The sequence below is a fragment of the Mauremys reevesii genome, linkage group 10, assembly GCF_016161935.1.
Source record: "Mauremys reevesii isolate NIE-2019 linkage group 10, ASM1616193v1, whole genome shotgun sequence".
NCBI lineage: Eukaryota > Metazoa > Chordata > Testudines > Geoemydidae > Mauremys > Mauremys reevesii.
This window is the reverse complement of record NC_052632.1, coordinates 58,416,362-58,433,450: the sequence shown is the minus strand read 5'-3', so window position 1 is coordinate 58,433,450 and position 17,089 is coordinate 58,416,362. Positions and strand designations below refer to the sequence as shown.

At 40.7% G+C, this 17,089-nt stretch overlaps 1 protein-coding gene across 22 annotated transcripts in view; it reads right to left on the bottom strand.

Annotated features, from left to right (window-relative positions):
- RBFOX1 (RNA binding fox-1 homolog 1) overlaps positions 1-17,089 on the bottom strand; it is a 2,636,561-nt gene that overhangs the window by 603,966 nt on the left and 2,015,506 nt on the right. For 20 of the 22 annotated variants that reach the window (XM_039490574.1, XM_039490577.1, XM_039490576.1 and 17 more), the window contains one exon: positions 3,974-4,015. In XM_039490574.1, coding sequence (XP_039346508.1) covers positions 3,974-4,015 — 42 coding nt within the window. Of the gene's footprint in view, positions 1-3,973; positions 4,016-4,739; positions 4,799-17,089 lie in introns of those variants that run through there. The other 2 variants (XM_039490608.1, XM_039490614.1) reach the window with 2 other exon arrangements.

Sequence of the window (17,089 nt, the reverse complement as noted above, 5' to 3'; positions counted from 1 at the left end):
ACCAATTTGTCTGGTACTGAAATGAGGCTTACTGGCCTGTAGTTGCCAGGGTCACCTCTGGAGCCCTTTTTGAAAAACTGGCGTCACATTAGTTCTCCGCCAGTCATTTTGGTACAGAAGCTGATTTAAATGGTCCAGGTGGCATACCAGAAAAAAGCTTTCAGAAATCTGACTGATGTGTTATATACATCAATGGAAAAAGAAAATCACTCAACATGCGCTAAATGTGAAGTCCTTTGCTTTCCATTGCAGCCAGTTATGTAGTGTTGATGAGTTGGAGAGATCTCAATTAAATAATTTAGACATCATAAGCATTAACTTCCAATCAGCATACAGATTAGCACACAAGAGGACATGGATAATAGGTTGAAGAGACAATTGTTTAAGTCATTAACTGGTGGCCAATGCCTTATTCAGCTCTTTAGTACAGAACGGATCAGACACACAACGCTACTTAATGATTATAATTATTTATCATTTATACAGTGAGAGTACCCTCAGGCCTGATCAGCAGCAGAGTTTCATTATGTTAGGTACTATACTAACAGACCAAATCAGAAAGCCTCTGCCCTCGATTTAGCATTTAAAAGTAACCAATGTAGACAAAGGGTCTGAAAAGGATACACTATATGAATAAATTATCAAGGTGACAACTGGCATGTCTTGTTTGATTTTATGTATTTGTATTATGAGACAGAGGTTTAAGAATGTGTTAGCTAACTTGTTTAAGAATTACCTATTTTTCCTAGTTTGGACGTGGCCAAATAACTCCAAATTTACCATTCCCAACCTGGCTTTATCATCAAGGTTTGATCAGAGCACCTTTTCTTACAACCTCCCAATAAACCAGGGAGCATCACTGCTCTCTCTCTAGGTGGAGTATCCTTGACTTGAGGACTGCCTGTCATGGGCCAGGATCCAGGACATTGCCAGTCTGGCAGAAAGGGCTTACTGGAGTTAAGAGGAATAAGTGAAGCTCATGGTACAAGTGCTGGATTGGATAGCTAACAAAGAATTTGTAATACCCTGGCACACATTCATGAAATGGACAGTGTGTTCCCAGTGGGAATTTGTTACACAGATATTCTTGAATCACATCCACTGATGGATAGTGTCACACCCTCTCTGGCTTACTTGCAGCATAGGGAGAATATTTAATTAGGACTGTGCTTCTAGTTTACTTAGCTCCAAGCTGGTGTTACTGCAATCTTCCTGGATCTTTGCTGCTGTGGGATGGCTTTCATATTCTAGAATTTCTAATTGTCTTCCAGTTTTAGTGATATAGCTCTGTCGATATATATTGTAATTTTAATTGAAATGCAATTATATCAGAAAAGTGATTTTGACACAATGACATTAAGAGTTACATGTTGAAATTCACTCAGTGACATCCATGTCGAAGCTGCCTTCCCTGCAGTCTCAGCCGGGTACCTGAAGTTAAATTGGCCTCTTTTACCTTTTATGTCATCTCCAGTAGTAAAGGTTTGCCATTTGAATTTCATTGACCATTTACTTTATGTGAATGACAACAGAATTCACCACTTTCTTTCCCAGCTATAGTGACCCTTCAGTACTAACAGTGGTGAAAACCTGTAAGCAAATAAGACTCAGAAAAACTCAGAAATCCGATCTGATGAGTAAGAAGCTGTCATTTCTGACCATAAACGTACGATGGCTTCAACACTGTTTTTATCAACTGCACCCACATTTATTCTTTCATTCAATCAAGTCATTCATTCAGTGTTCTTTATGTTGTTACTTTAGACAATGTTGCTTCAAATGTAATTTTAGTAGACATAGAACATTTCTATTTGCCATGTGGAGGCTTTCATAACTTTTTTCAATTAGTGCAGTTCACTTACAGCTTGTGGTAAAAGCTCAGTCTGGTTACAAAAAACAAACCCCACCCCCAAAACACCTCTAGTCCACCTGACTGTGAATCAATTTTCAGCACATGGGATGGAAAAGTAACCACTTTAATTTTGTTATTAGCTTTTTTATGGTATTTTTCGTATTCAGTTATGTTTGGATATAATAAGGCAATATAACATTCTTCATACTACCTTGCATAAATCTATCATAATAATGCTTGGACATCAGAAATTTAATATACTATGAATATGGTATCTTCCAGCCACTTATTTGTTATTGTATTAGTTGGTATATCACTACAAAGGGTTAAATTCAGGCAGGAGCTGACTGGTACATAGACAATACAGCACATATCTAGGAAGGCACACAAACACCTCTGATAGCGACCCTCAACCAGAGTGATTACTACATTTTTTTACATTGATTGGATAGAAAAAATAGATTCTAGTACTTCTAAAACTGTGATGCAATAATAAAATAATTTGAAAAAAATCACATGAAAGAATAGGTATTGCTGTAAAATAAGCTGGAAGAGGCCATTTTACTCAGTAATCAAACAAAACCACACATACTTATGAAGGATTTGTGAGCCTGCCTCCCTTAGATTTTGAGAGTTCTCTTTCCTCAATTCAGAGAAGAAAGTTTAATAAAAAGAAACAAAACTTCTTTTTTGATTCTCATGGCACTACTTCTTCCCAAGAAGACTGCCCTCCAGTGATGTACAACTCATAGCAATCTTTCAGCTTTGACAACTGGCTCCATTGAGACATTACTACTCTAATGACAAAACAGAGCATCTTCACAGCTCCTAAATCTCCATGTTAACATTAGTGCAGTCACCTTACATCAGCAAGACAAATACCAAAGAAGAAGTATTTTACAAAAAAAAAAAAAAAAATTAAAATTAAAAAGTATTCCTCACAGAATACAGCATAGTGAGCAGGATTATCCTAACTGCTTCTTTAATAATTTTGATAGATTCCAACTGACTGGTGTGACTGAAAGATCATATTGTTAAAACCAAGTAATAGCTTATAGCAAAAAATTAAACAAAATTTAAAAAGAAACTTCTGATTAAGTTCATGAAACACATACTATGAATGGAATATTTGTTTACATTTATACGTAATGCTCTGTAAGTCTTGTCAGAACTGCTGCTGCTTGGTTCCAATCTTATTGCCACAAAAACAAGGCGGTGGTATATTCTACTTCCAAAAATTAAAAACAAAACCAAAAAAAATAAGGAAATAAAAAGAAATATACATCGTCTTACACAGCCAGTGCTACAAAGTTGCCTCTCAACTCTTAATAAATATAGTTTTAGCAAGGAAACACCCAACATAGGGCATGACAGAACTAGCTTTCCCACTGTTTGACCATATTCTTAAAAAATACTTGCTGTGTGTGTACACATTTTAACACCAGCTTGCACAAGTATTAGAACCTATTAATTGTGCATAAACATACTGGTGCTGAAAAAGCATCTGCAGATGCATTTGAACCCGCAGCACAGACTGAAATACTGAAGAAAATCTGGCACTTCCATTAAAGGAAAAAATCAAAACAAAGACGGAGCAACTTGGCTATAGGAACTCCGTTATTTACAGAGCATGCCACAAAACCACAACAAATGCATATTCTACAATCCTTGAACTCTTCTGAAATTTGCTCTTGATCTTGACATTAATTTTTATCTGAAAACAGGTGTAGCACAGACAGTGAAAAAAAGAATATCTCAGCATCTAAAACAAGCTGGCAATGGGGAAGGATTGTGAGACATTTGACCTTTATAAGTAGCAGGGCTTCATCTCGTACATAAACAAAAGGACCTGGGTGTCAAACAAATTCCCGAAAAAAAGTATTCATTGCCAAATCCAAATAAATTATATAAGAAAAATCCATCCATACTGTAATGGTACTTCATAATAAGATATACAATATTAACTAACACAATCAATAGTAAATTAGCTGAGATGAATATGTTCCTCTCTTGAACCCAAAAGCTGCAGTCCATTTTTCAAGAGAACTTTTTGTTGTGACATGAGTAAGAGTCTGCTTATTGTAAAGTAGGGAAGAGCATTCTGCATATTGTTGCACTTACCCTTAGTTGTTCTCTTTCACAACTCATCTGTTGTCTTGAAATCTACAAAGAGAAAAAATATACAGATTGAAACAAAGCATACCTCTTTTGAAAGGTAAAGCACAGGAAAATAATAAGGTAAAATTTATAAGGACGTTTTATTGCATTGTGGATTTGGGGGACATATTTGTGTCAAGAAGAAAGTCTTGTTTTCTCATTTACTGTTCTTTGATTACATAAGGCAAAGTACATAGCTACCACAAAGCACCATTGTAGTTCTACTGGGTGTAAACAATAACTCATATTCATTTATTGATCTGGACACAGTAGCAAAATGATGTCAGACATATGGATGGATTTTAAATGACAGAACCAACTTTTATTAAAGTTAAACATATGGGAGGGGAGCTACCTGCCCATCACCCATACTCTTCTATATCAAGCATTTAAGAGATTCCAGTATGGGGGTTACAGGTCTCCAGTCATATGATCTGTAATTAGTCGAGGTATGCTCTCCTCAGCCTACTGCCCAGGACTCCTCAGCCTACTGCCCAGGACTCCTCAGCCTACTGCAGAAAGGTGGGGGACCTTGGCCCCCTTAGTGCCACAATGTCTGACCCTATCCCATGAGCCCCAGGCCAATCAGCAAAATTCCAGGTCTTTTACCTCTGGGAATTGCTCATTTTTTTCCTTTAAACTGTATTGGAAACCAGATGCAAGTTGTGACAAATTAACAGCTCAACCAAGTACATCAGTTAGGTACTACACACATTTCTACTTAACTTACTGTGGCTTTAAGGTGCTGTGAGGAAAGCAAAAAACTCCCTGGACCTCTGCTAACTGGCCCTATGGGAACAAAAAATTCCTTCTTTACCTTCAAATGTGCGATCAGCTAGACCTGAAGCATCTGCCAAGCTAGATTCCCAGTTCCGGGTGAGCAGGGTGAGTGTTGGAACAGAGCTGAAAGAGGCTCTACTTGGCCCTTGCTCCAGGTTAAATCCTTGAGCTGGAGGGGGCTGACCAATCAGCACCCCTTCCCCCACAACTGTTGCCAGAAACTCCAAGGGGATGTGGGAGGAGCTTCCTGTTGTCCCTCAGCAAGACTCTCTCCCCCTTGCTGCTGGGGCTGTCCCATCAAGTCCCCTCACGCCACGTTGAGGCATGTAGGTGACATATCTCACCACAGTATACCTCCAATGACTGCAATTACCTTTCATCACAATTGCACTTGATGTACACACAAAGTAATGGTACAACATATACATAACTAGCAACTGGGTGAACTCCAAAGAAAGTGGAGGTAAATCTCCAGTTCAAGGAAGTATCAGAAATTCAGACGCTTTATTTGAAGGGTATCTGAACTATTCAAACCTCTTTGATATACAAAATTTAGATGGCTGTTTCACGAGACAAACTATCTTAAAAAAATCCTGTACTTCCCTTTTTGAGTCAAGTCAACCATCACAAGAGCAGCCTTCCTCTCATGATAATTTTACCATTTCCACTTTGTCTAAAGTGGACCTGTGAAGTGTAGAAGCATTTTTAAATGTTTTTCCTTAAATTTAAACCAAATAAAATATATTAAAACCTTTTAAAAAAAAGCCAATTGAGTTCAGTGTAAGAGAAAGAGAGACAGGACTTTTCCTGGGTTTAATACCTAAAATGGTTCACACATCTACACTACAACTCCAAGTAGTACACAAACAAGCTAATATTTTCACAGCACACCATACAAGTAAAATACTAATCATGGGAAGAATTAATCAACAGATCCCTATGATCCCTTCCACATCTGCTAGTGGTGGGAAACTAATCTTAATGGTACTGGAAATGGGGAGAACTGATTCCAGTGAATATCCCTCTTCTTCCTATTCCTCTCCCATTCCAATAGGTTTCCAAGAGCCAGCATTAAATTTGAGACATAGGCCAGTGAGGCATTGGTGAACGGGCTCTCCCTACATGTTTCAGAAATAACAAATATGAAGCCTGGTCTACACTAGGCGTTCAAACCGGTTTTAGGAGCGTAAAACCGATTTAACGCCACAACCGTCCACACTAGGAGGCACCTTATATCGATTTTAATGGCTCTTTAAACCGGTTTCTGTACTCCTCCCTAACGAGAGGAGTAACGCTAGTATCGGTATTACCATATCGGATTAGGGTTAGTGTGGACGCTGATCGACGGCATTGGCCTCCGGGAGCTATCCCACAGTGCACCAGTGACCGCTCTGGACTGCAATCTGAACTCGGATGCAGTGGTCAGGTAGACAGGAAAAGCCGCACGAACTTTTGAATATTTCCTGTTTGCCCAGCGTGGAGCTCCGATCAGCACGGGTGGCGATGCAGTCCAAAATCAAAATAAAAAAAGAGCTCCAGCACGGACCATGCGGATGTGATCGCTGTAAGGGCAGGCAAATCTGTTCTATCAGCGCTCCGTTACAGAGACGAAATTCAAAATCATTTTTTAAATATCTCCAGACAGACGCCATAGCAGGGACTCAGCGCACTGCTGCATGGCAAGCGTAACGGAAAGCCAAAGAATCAAATGGACGCTCATGGACTGGAGGACTCAAGCTATCCCACAGTTCCTGCAGTCTCTGAAAAGCATTTGCATTCTTGGCTGAGCTCCAAATGCTTCTAGGGTCAAAAACAGTGTCCGCGGTGGGTCAGGGCATAGCTAGGCAATTTACACACACACCCCCACCCACCCCCAGAAGTGAAAGGGAAAACAATCCTGTCTTGACTCTTTTACATGTCACCCTATCTTTACTGAATGCTGCAGATAGATGCGATGGTGCAGCACTCAACACCAACATCCTTGCTCCCCCCCCCGCCATGGGTGACTGATGGTACAATAAGACTGATACCCATTGTCATCATCAGCCTATTGGCACATGGGGCAGTGCAAAAGGCCTGGTAACCATGCGTACTAGCATCGGTCTGGTCGATCAAGGGCGCCTGGCCCTAATTTTTCCTGGTAGATGGTACAATATGGCTGATAACCATCATCATCATAGCAACAGGGGGCTGAGCTTCATCAGCCCCCACCCTTCATGTGTAAAGAAAAGATTCAATTGCCCCTGGACTAGCAGCAGGATGCTGGGCTCCTCTCCTCCACACTCCTTAATGTCCTATGTGGACTATCATAGCAACTGGAGGCTGCCTTCCACTCATTTCTCACTAACAAGTATTCCTGCATTCTTTATTGCTTCATCATACAAGTGGGGACAATGCTATGGTAGCCCAGGAAGGCTGGGGAAGAATGGAATGAACAGGTGGGGTTGTTGCAGGAGCACCCCCTGTGAATAGCATACAGCTCATAATCTATGCAGGATCTGACACAGAGCAGCTGTGCTCTCTGGTTCTCTGATACAGTGGTTCTCTAGTACACTTGCCCATATTCTAGGCAGGACTGATTCTATTTTTAGATACCAAAAAGGAGGGATTGACTCAGGGAGTCATTCCCAATTTTGGCTTTTGCGCCCCTAAGAGCAGCCAGGGGCACTTATGACAGCAGCAAATGGAACAGTGCAAAAGGACTGGTAGCCATGCCCATCTTATTACCAATTTATGGTATGGTAGATGGTACAATATGGCTGATAACCATCGCTGCTATCATGCAAAAGCAAAAGCATGCAGCTGTGTGCCACTGCTGAATCGCCTCTGTGAGTGGCATCTAGTACACATACGGTGACAGTCACAAAAGGCGAAACAGGCTCCATGATTGCCATGCTATGGCATCTTCCAGGGCAATCCAGGGAAAAAAAGGCATGAAATGCTTGTCTGCCGTTGCTTTCCCAGCGGAAGGAGTGACTGACGACATTTACCCAGAACCACCCGCGACAATGATTTTTGCCGCATCAGGCACTGGGATCTCAACCCGGAAATTCAAAGGGGGGGGGAGGCTGCGGGAACTATGGGATAGCTACGGAATAGCTACCCACAGTGCAATGCTCCAGAAATCGACGCTAGCCTCGGACCATGGACGCACACCACCGATTTAATGTGTTTAGTGTGGCCGCGCACACTCGATTTTATACAATCTGTTTTACAAAACCGGTTTATGTAAATTCGGAATAATCCCGTAGTGTAGACGTACCCTGAGGTTATTATTGCTGGGTCCCCGTCAGGACTCCATGGGAATGTTCAGGCATTGACAGCACAACTTGTGAGATAACTATGCTACTAGAGGTAAAGTGGGTCCATCAGGGCAGAATGGAAAGGATGGGAATTCTATGGGTTTGAAGGATTATATCACCTATATCCCTTATTGCCCCCTAGACCCATTCTGCTAAGGGGATCATGTAAGAGAAAGTTCACAAGGCTCCTGCCCCCCACCCGCCCCTTTGGGTTTTTCAACAGATAGGTGGTACAATACGGCATATAGTTATCGAGTTTTGTTTGTTTTTTGTGGCATGGGCTGAACCATTTGCTGAGGTTTTGTGAAGATTAGATAAGAAAATAATTCAAAACTGTTGTAATTATCCACCTTACTGAATATCATTAACTTTGTAAGTATAATCATTGTAGTTTCTTTTTTCCATAACAACTTGCATGACAAATATAATTCACAAGACACTAAATAAAGAAATGTGCAGTAATACTTCTTTACGCTACATTCAGAGGTTCAGAGTACATTTGGATACCTCTATATCAAGCAGGCACTTACAAGAGGGTAAAGTCTGAAACAATACACATCAACACAAGGTATTTTATTCCCCCGTCTGCTGCTGACCAAAAAACCAAAAACTTCTTTCAAACAAAAGCAAAAGTATTCATGAAATTCTAAAACCTTTGTCCTACTTAGCAATGGAAAAAATCCTAATAAATAAAAAGCATAACATTCCTTCCTTATATGAAAGGTACAACAATAAATCCCCTATGCCAGAAAGAAAATTACACAGCACAAAAAAGATCTATGCACATGTTGTTTGTAGTCTCTCTAACATAGCACAAAGAGGAGAAAGGTATTTATCATTGGTCTACATATAAATTTTCCCCCAAGGAGTAAAATTAAGTACTGCTAAAGTGACTGCGTCTTGGAGAGTAATTATTCCATTTTTCAAACTTGGTGCTTTTCACACCCATCATAAATTTAGTTAAAATTATATTAGACTACACTGTAAATATACTTATGTAAGTCCCAAGAGTTCATTTTAGATCTGAATCCTCTCTGGGTCCATCTATTAGTGTTGTTTATAAAATGTAACTACGTTTCTAAAAAAAGTCTGGAGTGAATCTGGGGACTTGATTTTTTTTGTTTGATTTTTACACTTTTTTGGGGGGAGGGGTTGGAATAATTACAATTTTCACTTAACTGATACCAGGTAAAATGTTGAGTACTCCTGATTTTAGACAATGGTCCTATAAACATTAACACAAGTGGGTAATTTTACCCATGTGTGTAGTCTCACTGAGTCTACCTAGAACTACAGATGCACATAAAGTTATTCCCACATGTAAGCATTTGCAGAATCCATGTCATAAACAGTCTCCGTCATTACAACAGCTAGTTCTTACATAGTGCTATGTAGATCTCAAAGCACTTTCCAAAGGAGGTAAGTATCATTATAACTTCTTTTATATAGGTGGAAATGGAGGCCCATGGAGGGTAAATGATTTGCTCAAAGTCACTCACCTGGCCAGTAGCAGAGCCAGGAGAAGCTAAGGTTTTCTGATTCCAAGACCAGTGCTTTGTTCACTACACCACATTGTCTTCCTTTAGAAAATTTGACTACATAGAGAGATAAAGAGTTCACAACATTTGTGCTAATGCCACCTGTGCAACATTTCTCTGGTCACCTCCCTTTGTCCAACCATCAGTAATGTCAGTCTTAGATACTCAGTATCCAAGGCACATCTTTAGCAAACACCTTTGAAAATAATAAATCCTGAGAAACAGCAACATATGTACTCATCAATCAAAAGCAATACAATTTGCAAACACACACATACACAGTAGATAGTTTAAAGAAAAAAGCTTCATGGAGGCATCAGTTTTCAGGATGCTAGTGCAGTGCAATGCTGCTTATTACACTCAACACAATGGTTGCCCTGCTCCTTTGTCCTTTCTCTTGCTGCTTTGTCATAAACACCTGCGATCTCTGGTCATATGTTTATATGGCAAGCTCTTTGGGACAGGGGTTGTATTTTGTTATATGTCTATGTACAGAGCACAATGGACCCCTGATCTCTGATTGTAGAAATACTTGGATCCCCCAATTAAATACTAATATTAGTATTAATAGTAAAAAGAAAAAGTAGTCACAATATAATATAGACAACTCTTCATCCACATAGAGATCAATAGGAAATAGAGGATTTAGAACACTGGTGATAGTTAACTTATCATTTAAAAAAATAATAACTTGCTATTTACTTTATAGCACAGGAGATCTGGAGTTAGATCATCTTCACTTCCCGGCTGGGAACTGTTGCTCCTCTGATATACTTCCACCTGCCCTACATACTCTTCCCTGCCCATACATGTTTCAACGCAGCACTGGTCTCTGATGAAATGAGTACATGTATGAGGCATTTATAATTCCCTCTCATTTCAACAGTCACACCAGCTTGTTGTGATTGTAAATGATTGTCCAATATTTAGCTAAAATATAGAGATAATTAAAATTTTAAACAGCTATTGACTGTTCTATCTTACTCATTTGGAATCTTATCCAAGGTTGTCAAGAGAAGAAAACACAATTCATCTTTGCTCCCCACTCTGCCACAGTTGGGAAAAGTAGATGAAATATCTAGGTTGTAGCTTTAAGATGTACCATCATGAAGAACAGTGTGTCACCCCCTCCCCAACTGTCTGAAGCTGTGGGAAGACACCTTCTCTATGGACTCCATTCTGCCTCTCACCTCACAGCGCCCCGTTTACACAAATATAAAAATGCAACTTTCCATACATTTATCAAGGACATTTGAAGGCAAATTGGGAGGGAAAGAGGAGTGAAAACAAAAACAAAATCCAACCCTCAAACTTGTCTGTAAAAGTCTGAAAAAGGAAAATAGTTACTATTTAAGCATAAAATTATCTGTTTTAATTAGATGACAATCATTTGGAGGGCCATCAAGTAGTGACAGTTTGAATTAGGGAATTTTTAAACATCTTACTGAAAAACATCAAACACTGTAGACACCAGGACTAGAAAGTGGCATGTAGGAGTGAAATGAAGCATTTATACATGGTGGAGGAGTAAACTGATGGGTGCAGGGAAGATTGAAAGATCAAAAATGCACAAGTTCACACAAAGGTGTAAGGAGATAATAATTATGGATTATCTGTCTTCATTTAAAACTCCTACAACCCATCTGACCAGCAAAGTAAACAAAAAGCAACTTACTTAAAAACAAAACTACTCTAGCCAAAAACATATTTGAAATACATATTGAAGTTTACCTGTGTGACCCTGCAACATCTTGGTGCCAACTAGCAGAGTGTGTAGATGTACATAGAGTTTTCACAGGGATCCTCTGGGTTAGATGTGTGCATATTAAGTTTACCAGTAGGTGGCATGTGTGGTCTCCACTATGCACCCACTGGTCATCTATCACTGGGAAACGTAGGTACAGAAAATGTTTAAGGAATTATGTATCTGTACTGAAAATTATGTTCTTAAGATATGTAAATTAAGACAGGTCACCAGAAGGTGGTAAACGTGCTCTTGTCAGGCAGGTGTGAAGAGACACTGCTCTCCCTCTCTCTGGTTGGTCATTTGTGTGTTATATGCTTCACAATGTAGGCCTAGATACAATTTCAGCCAAATGCTGATTAAGAGATTGTGAAATCGACAAGAAAGAGACACACAGGAGAACATAACCAGCAGGAGGCATCCTGTTTATGAGTAAAGACAATTTGGGGGGGGCACAATTGGGGATATGGGGAGCATCCTGGATCTTTTCTACTCAGGAGACAAGCTGACAGCGTCTCTTGTCTCATGAACAGAAGATCACAGCCAAGGCTGGATGTAATACGCTGAAAGGAACTGGGGTGAGCTTAGCCCTGTAACACATGACAGTGACTAGTTCAGTAAGTCCCCAACCTTTTCGTCTGACAGGCGCCAGACAAAGGACCATGGCGGCGGTGGAGCATCTGCTGAAATGCCGCCGAATTTCAGCGGCATTTTGGCAGCGACGCCTCTCGATGAGCCTGGTCTTGGCTCTGGAATGCATGTTATTTTATTGTATATGTAACTATTTGTTTCCAGTATTTCTACTTGCTATCACTTGAAACTCTAGTTTAGTTAAATGCATTTTTTACTTATTTCTACTATAAACTTATCTAAGTGCTCTGTTTTAAGTGGAATGGTGATTGAGGCCTATCTGGTAAACTGGGGTGTACTGGGAGCAGGGACTCTGTGAATGCCAAGAGTGTCCAGTAGAACAAGGGCTGGGGACACTCGGAGGGCTTGGAGCATGCCTATCACTAACTTGCAGAGGTACAGCGGAGCCTATGTAGGCTGACGGGAATGCTGGTGTTGCCTGTAAACTCAGGGAGCTGAGCCATGGCAGGCACAGACGTGGCTTCCTCAGGCTAAGGACAGGTCGTAGCAAGATGCTTCACAACCGTAGGTACCCCTAGGAAGTGTCACAAACTGGAAAGAGTGTTAAAGTCAGCCTGCTTTACCCACTAATTTCTATTCTGAGTGCATTTCTCCCCCTTCTATCTACCCTTATAATGCCAGCCTCAGTGGAGTTTGGTCAGAAATAGCCATAGCCATAGGGCTGTTGCTGTATTCTGAACTACCTGTCTATACACAGGGCAAGAATAACTAGATGCTGCAGTGTGGTATAAAGCTACACTCAGGCATTGGGGATGTCTCCATTGTCACTACTTTGAAGCACTGAGTGTGCTATGAAGGTCATCCCAAATTACTGCCAACTGATACCACACCAAACCAAGAGATACTCTGTATATGACACATGTTTTAAGGAAAAATAGATTTTCTGAAAAATGATTAGATATTTTGTAAAAGTACTGCGGGCTAAGTTTTGTATCCCTACACTTATAAAGCCAGCTTCTTCAACTACCACAAGTCCAGTTATACCAGAGGGAGCCATAAAATCCTTAGCATCATAGGGGCTTTCCGGGACTAGAAACAAGAAATAGGTCCCACTTGAGAGTAGAAAAACCTTACCTGGCTTCTGGGTGAAAGTCAATGCAAGGGTGGGCGGGGGGAGTGGGCAAAATTTCTTTAGGCCCCTTTTGAAAATCCCAGCCTTAATGGTTAAACAATTCATTCCCACCAGCGTACATATGGTATGTACATATAGAACCTCAGGGACCTTATGCAAATGGTGGATTGGGTGGATTCGGGCACTGCTTTGTCCTGTACATCTCCACCACCCCCTGGAATATCCCTTCTCTCCAATTATTCCAGAGGTGGAAAGCGGAAGCTGGTGCAAGAAGTGGATATGCTGATGGAGAGTTCCTTACAGCTTTACAGACCAAACTTCCCTGGGACAAAATACAGAGCATGATTACATGATAATGGATTATTAGGACAGAATTAAGATGGCAAAGTGAAAGAAACAAATAAAATATACTTGCTTTTATGTGAATTATCCTGTTCAGTATGTTAACTAAATTATGAAATTAAAAGGGTAAGCGTTGGAAATTTCCATCTCCCTGGAAGGCACAAATACTAAAGGTTGCTCTCCATCCACCTAACCAGTACTAAATCTGCTGTCTTTCATTTTTGTCTCATTTGCTAAATGTACTAGCTTAAGAGAAAGACTTTGGCAACCCTAAGCACTTAGCGGAAAAATATAAATAATGCACTTGTAATATGTAAACCTGTATAGATAGACTAGTGGCACTGAAAGCCATAACATATTTAATTTATGACCAAGAGACCTGAGAGAGAAACTTTGAGCATGTCCTCCAATCTGGAAATATGTGGCTTCTTAACCCTCTATGACCTTTGTTGTGGCATGCCTCTGGGTTGAACCAAATGCAGTGAATGTATTTCTTTATTTTGCTTCTTCTCTTCTGGCTGTTATTTCTAGTTTGTATATAGAAGGTACCTGTTTCTGTATCTCTCACATAAAGGACGACAAAGTACTGTTTATTGTTTAAAGGTGATGAAAGAAGTTTATTTGCCAGCGGAAGTTTTGAATGACCTGAACAGGATTACTTTTCTTGTGCATCAGCTGCTATGCACTGCTTATTCAATAAAGACCCATTAGAAACAGAACGTGACTTTTTGGGGTAAATCTCTAATCAGAGCCTGCAAATGAGATATGGGTTGGTATTGTGATTATGTGTGTGTTTGTTCTTTAACAACAAACTGCAGAACATAGTAGAGTTGAGTTATTTTATATTTATTTAGGCAGCCATCCTCTACAGCAGGTTCTCAAACTGCAGGTCGTGATCCTTCAGGGAGTCATGAGGTTATTACATGGGGAGTCATAAGCTGTCAGCATCCACCCCAAAACCCCACTTCGCCTCCAGCATTTATAGTAGTGTTAAATGTAAAAAAAGTGTTTTTCACTTATAAGCGGAGAGGTCGCACTCAGAGGCTTGCTGTGTGAAAGGGGTCATCAATACATAAGTTTGAGAACCATTGCTCTACAGGGATTTGCAAGCACAGATTCCATGCTTGGAACCCATATAAGTTCTGTGATAGGGTGCTCGGAGGGAGGGATAGCCTAGTGGTTAATGAACCCAACTTCCAGGCCTTGCCGCTCCTATCAGTGACTGTTTGGACACTAGAAGGAGCCACACTTCAAACTGAAGAGACATATAGGTAGGAAGTAGCCCAGGGAATTGGATTTGGACTCACAGCAGGGAGGACCAAGCAGTGTCTGATCCTGACCCTAAACTGTGAATCTTCTGTTCTCCTACAGTACTGGGGCCTAGGCTATTAAGGAGGTGAGGTAGTGGGACTTGGGTCCTCCCTCTCCACCAGGTCCGAGCCCAGGGCCCTGTAAGAAGCAGCACCCGCAGGGTCCTCCCTGCAGCAAATCCCAATCCACTGCCCTGGGCTACTTCCTACATGTCCCTTCAGTGTGGGGCATAGCTAGGGTGACCACTCATCCCGAAGTGGGTGGGACACCCCCAAAATGCAGAGTTCAAGTCGCGGTCCCTGGCTGAATGACTCTGGGACAGCATTTGTCCCAGATTCCCTGCAGCACTGCTACACACTTGCCCAAGGCTCAGGGGCAGCGCCAGCCTCTTATACCCCCTCGCCACAAGGCCCCACTCCCTGTCCCCGCAGAGAGTTGGGTAGTAGTAATAGCTGCCAGGGAGCCCAGGCCGACGTGGGGAGCCCCTGACCTGGATGGATGACACAGGCCAGGGGCTGCTCTCAGGCCCTCAGTCCTCCACTCAATGCAGAATATACTGTGCAGTATGAAAGCTACTCTAACAAGAGTTTCCAGGGTCAGGGCCTATGACCTTAGGTTTACTGAGATCACCATTCTCATTCTTTTTTCAGAATTTGAATAAACGGAACAATGCTTTCTTAAAGCTAGTTTGCTTTTATTACCTATATTTTAAATCACCGATTACATGATTTAGATGTAAATGTGACCTGATTCTGATCACAGTTACAACTGTTTTACACTGGACTAACTCCATTCACTTCAAAGGAGCAATTCCTGGTTTAAGTGAAATCAGAATTAAATTCCTAGTTAAAGTGAAATCAGAATTAAGTCCACAATATCTCTTCAGTGTCTGACTCAGTACATGGACTTTCTGCACCAGATACTTACTAGCCACTACAAAAAGCCAATCAACGCATAGAACACTGAGTGAACACTGAGTGAAAATAGTGCAAGTTATATTTTACTAGATACTGTAAAACAGTTCATACTATTTCACAATACTTGCATAATATAGCTATCTTTTCTTCATTAGATGCTCTCCTGACAGTGCCAGTCCTCTTCCTTTAACCATCAAATGCTTGCTTTTACTTACCACTATGCATAAAAAATGCTGAGTGGCTCAAGGAATTATACATTACACTGCCATCTGCTGTATTTTATGTAGAAATATTCATCACCCTGACCAGCATGAGATTTTCTAACCCCAAATTTACATCTTACCACATTAGCCATATTTTCAAAAATTATCTCTGCTGAGATCAGAAGAGAGAAAGTGTTTCAACAGAAACATGCTATAGCAAAACAAAAATGTGATTAATAATACAGGGTGTGGGGGGTAATTTAAATTTGATCAATGTTGTGCCAAAAAACAAAACAAAACAAAGCCTGTCCCAAGAACTCAAAAGCTAAACCAAGTTCAATGCAACAGCAGAGGAGACATTGAAATACAAGGAATGGCATATACATTAACTGGGATACATTTCCATGAAGTAAAAGGATGACATAAAGAAGGTGCAAAGATGGGCATTTACAAATAGTCACCATTAATGGAACCTGGCATTAAATACATTACATTATACACCATGTGGACACAGATGCCTCAGTTATGGAAAATAAACTCAGCACATGTGTTTTGTACATGGCAGGAGACTGGAAGTTTATGTACAGCTGGAATATAATCAATGGACAAATTATCCATCAGACCCAGCAATTCTTTTGATATTCAGACCGAGGGTTTCAGGACTTTCAGATGTCCTGTTAAGAAAATAATGTGGCTGTACAGCCAATTACACATTATACCAAAAATACTCCCTCTCCATGTGGAAATCTGGACTCCCCTCCATGGTTTCCCTTTCATTTGTACATAGCAATGAGGTTTTGCCGCATGTGTAATTGCTGGAACTCCATACATGCCTTATCTGACGTGAGCCCAATGAGATGATTTGGTGACAAGAACCTATGGACCTCTTGATGACTGCCAGGCCTCTGCTGGGAAGGAGTGTATACACGTGCACACTCCTACCCATTTCAGGGTAGAATTCTGCCTAAAGCAGGTAAAACTTCAAGTTTATTTTGGCTATGTGTGCCCCTACAGCTGTACAAAGAAACTCATTTTCAACTTGATAAATGGGGTTGTATAATGACTATTAATGGTATTATTGCAGTGCCTACAGGCCAAGACCCCATTTATTCACACATTCCTGCTTCTGCTGTAGGTCTGTAGTTTTGGCTAAATATTTTTTACTTGCTGATGCACTTCTGTGAATATGTTTTGGGCAAAAATGATTCAAGTCCCATGCA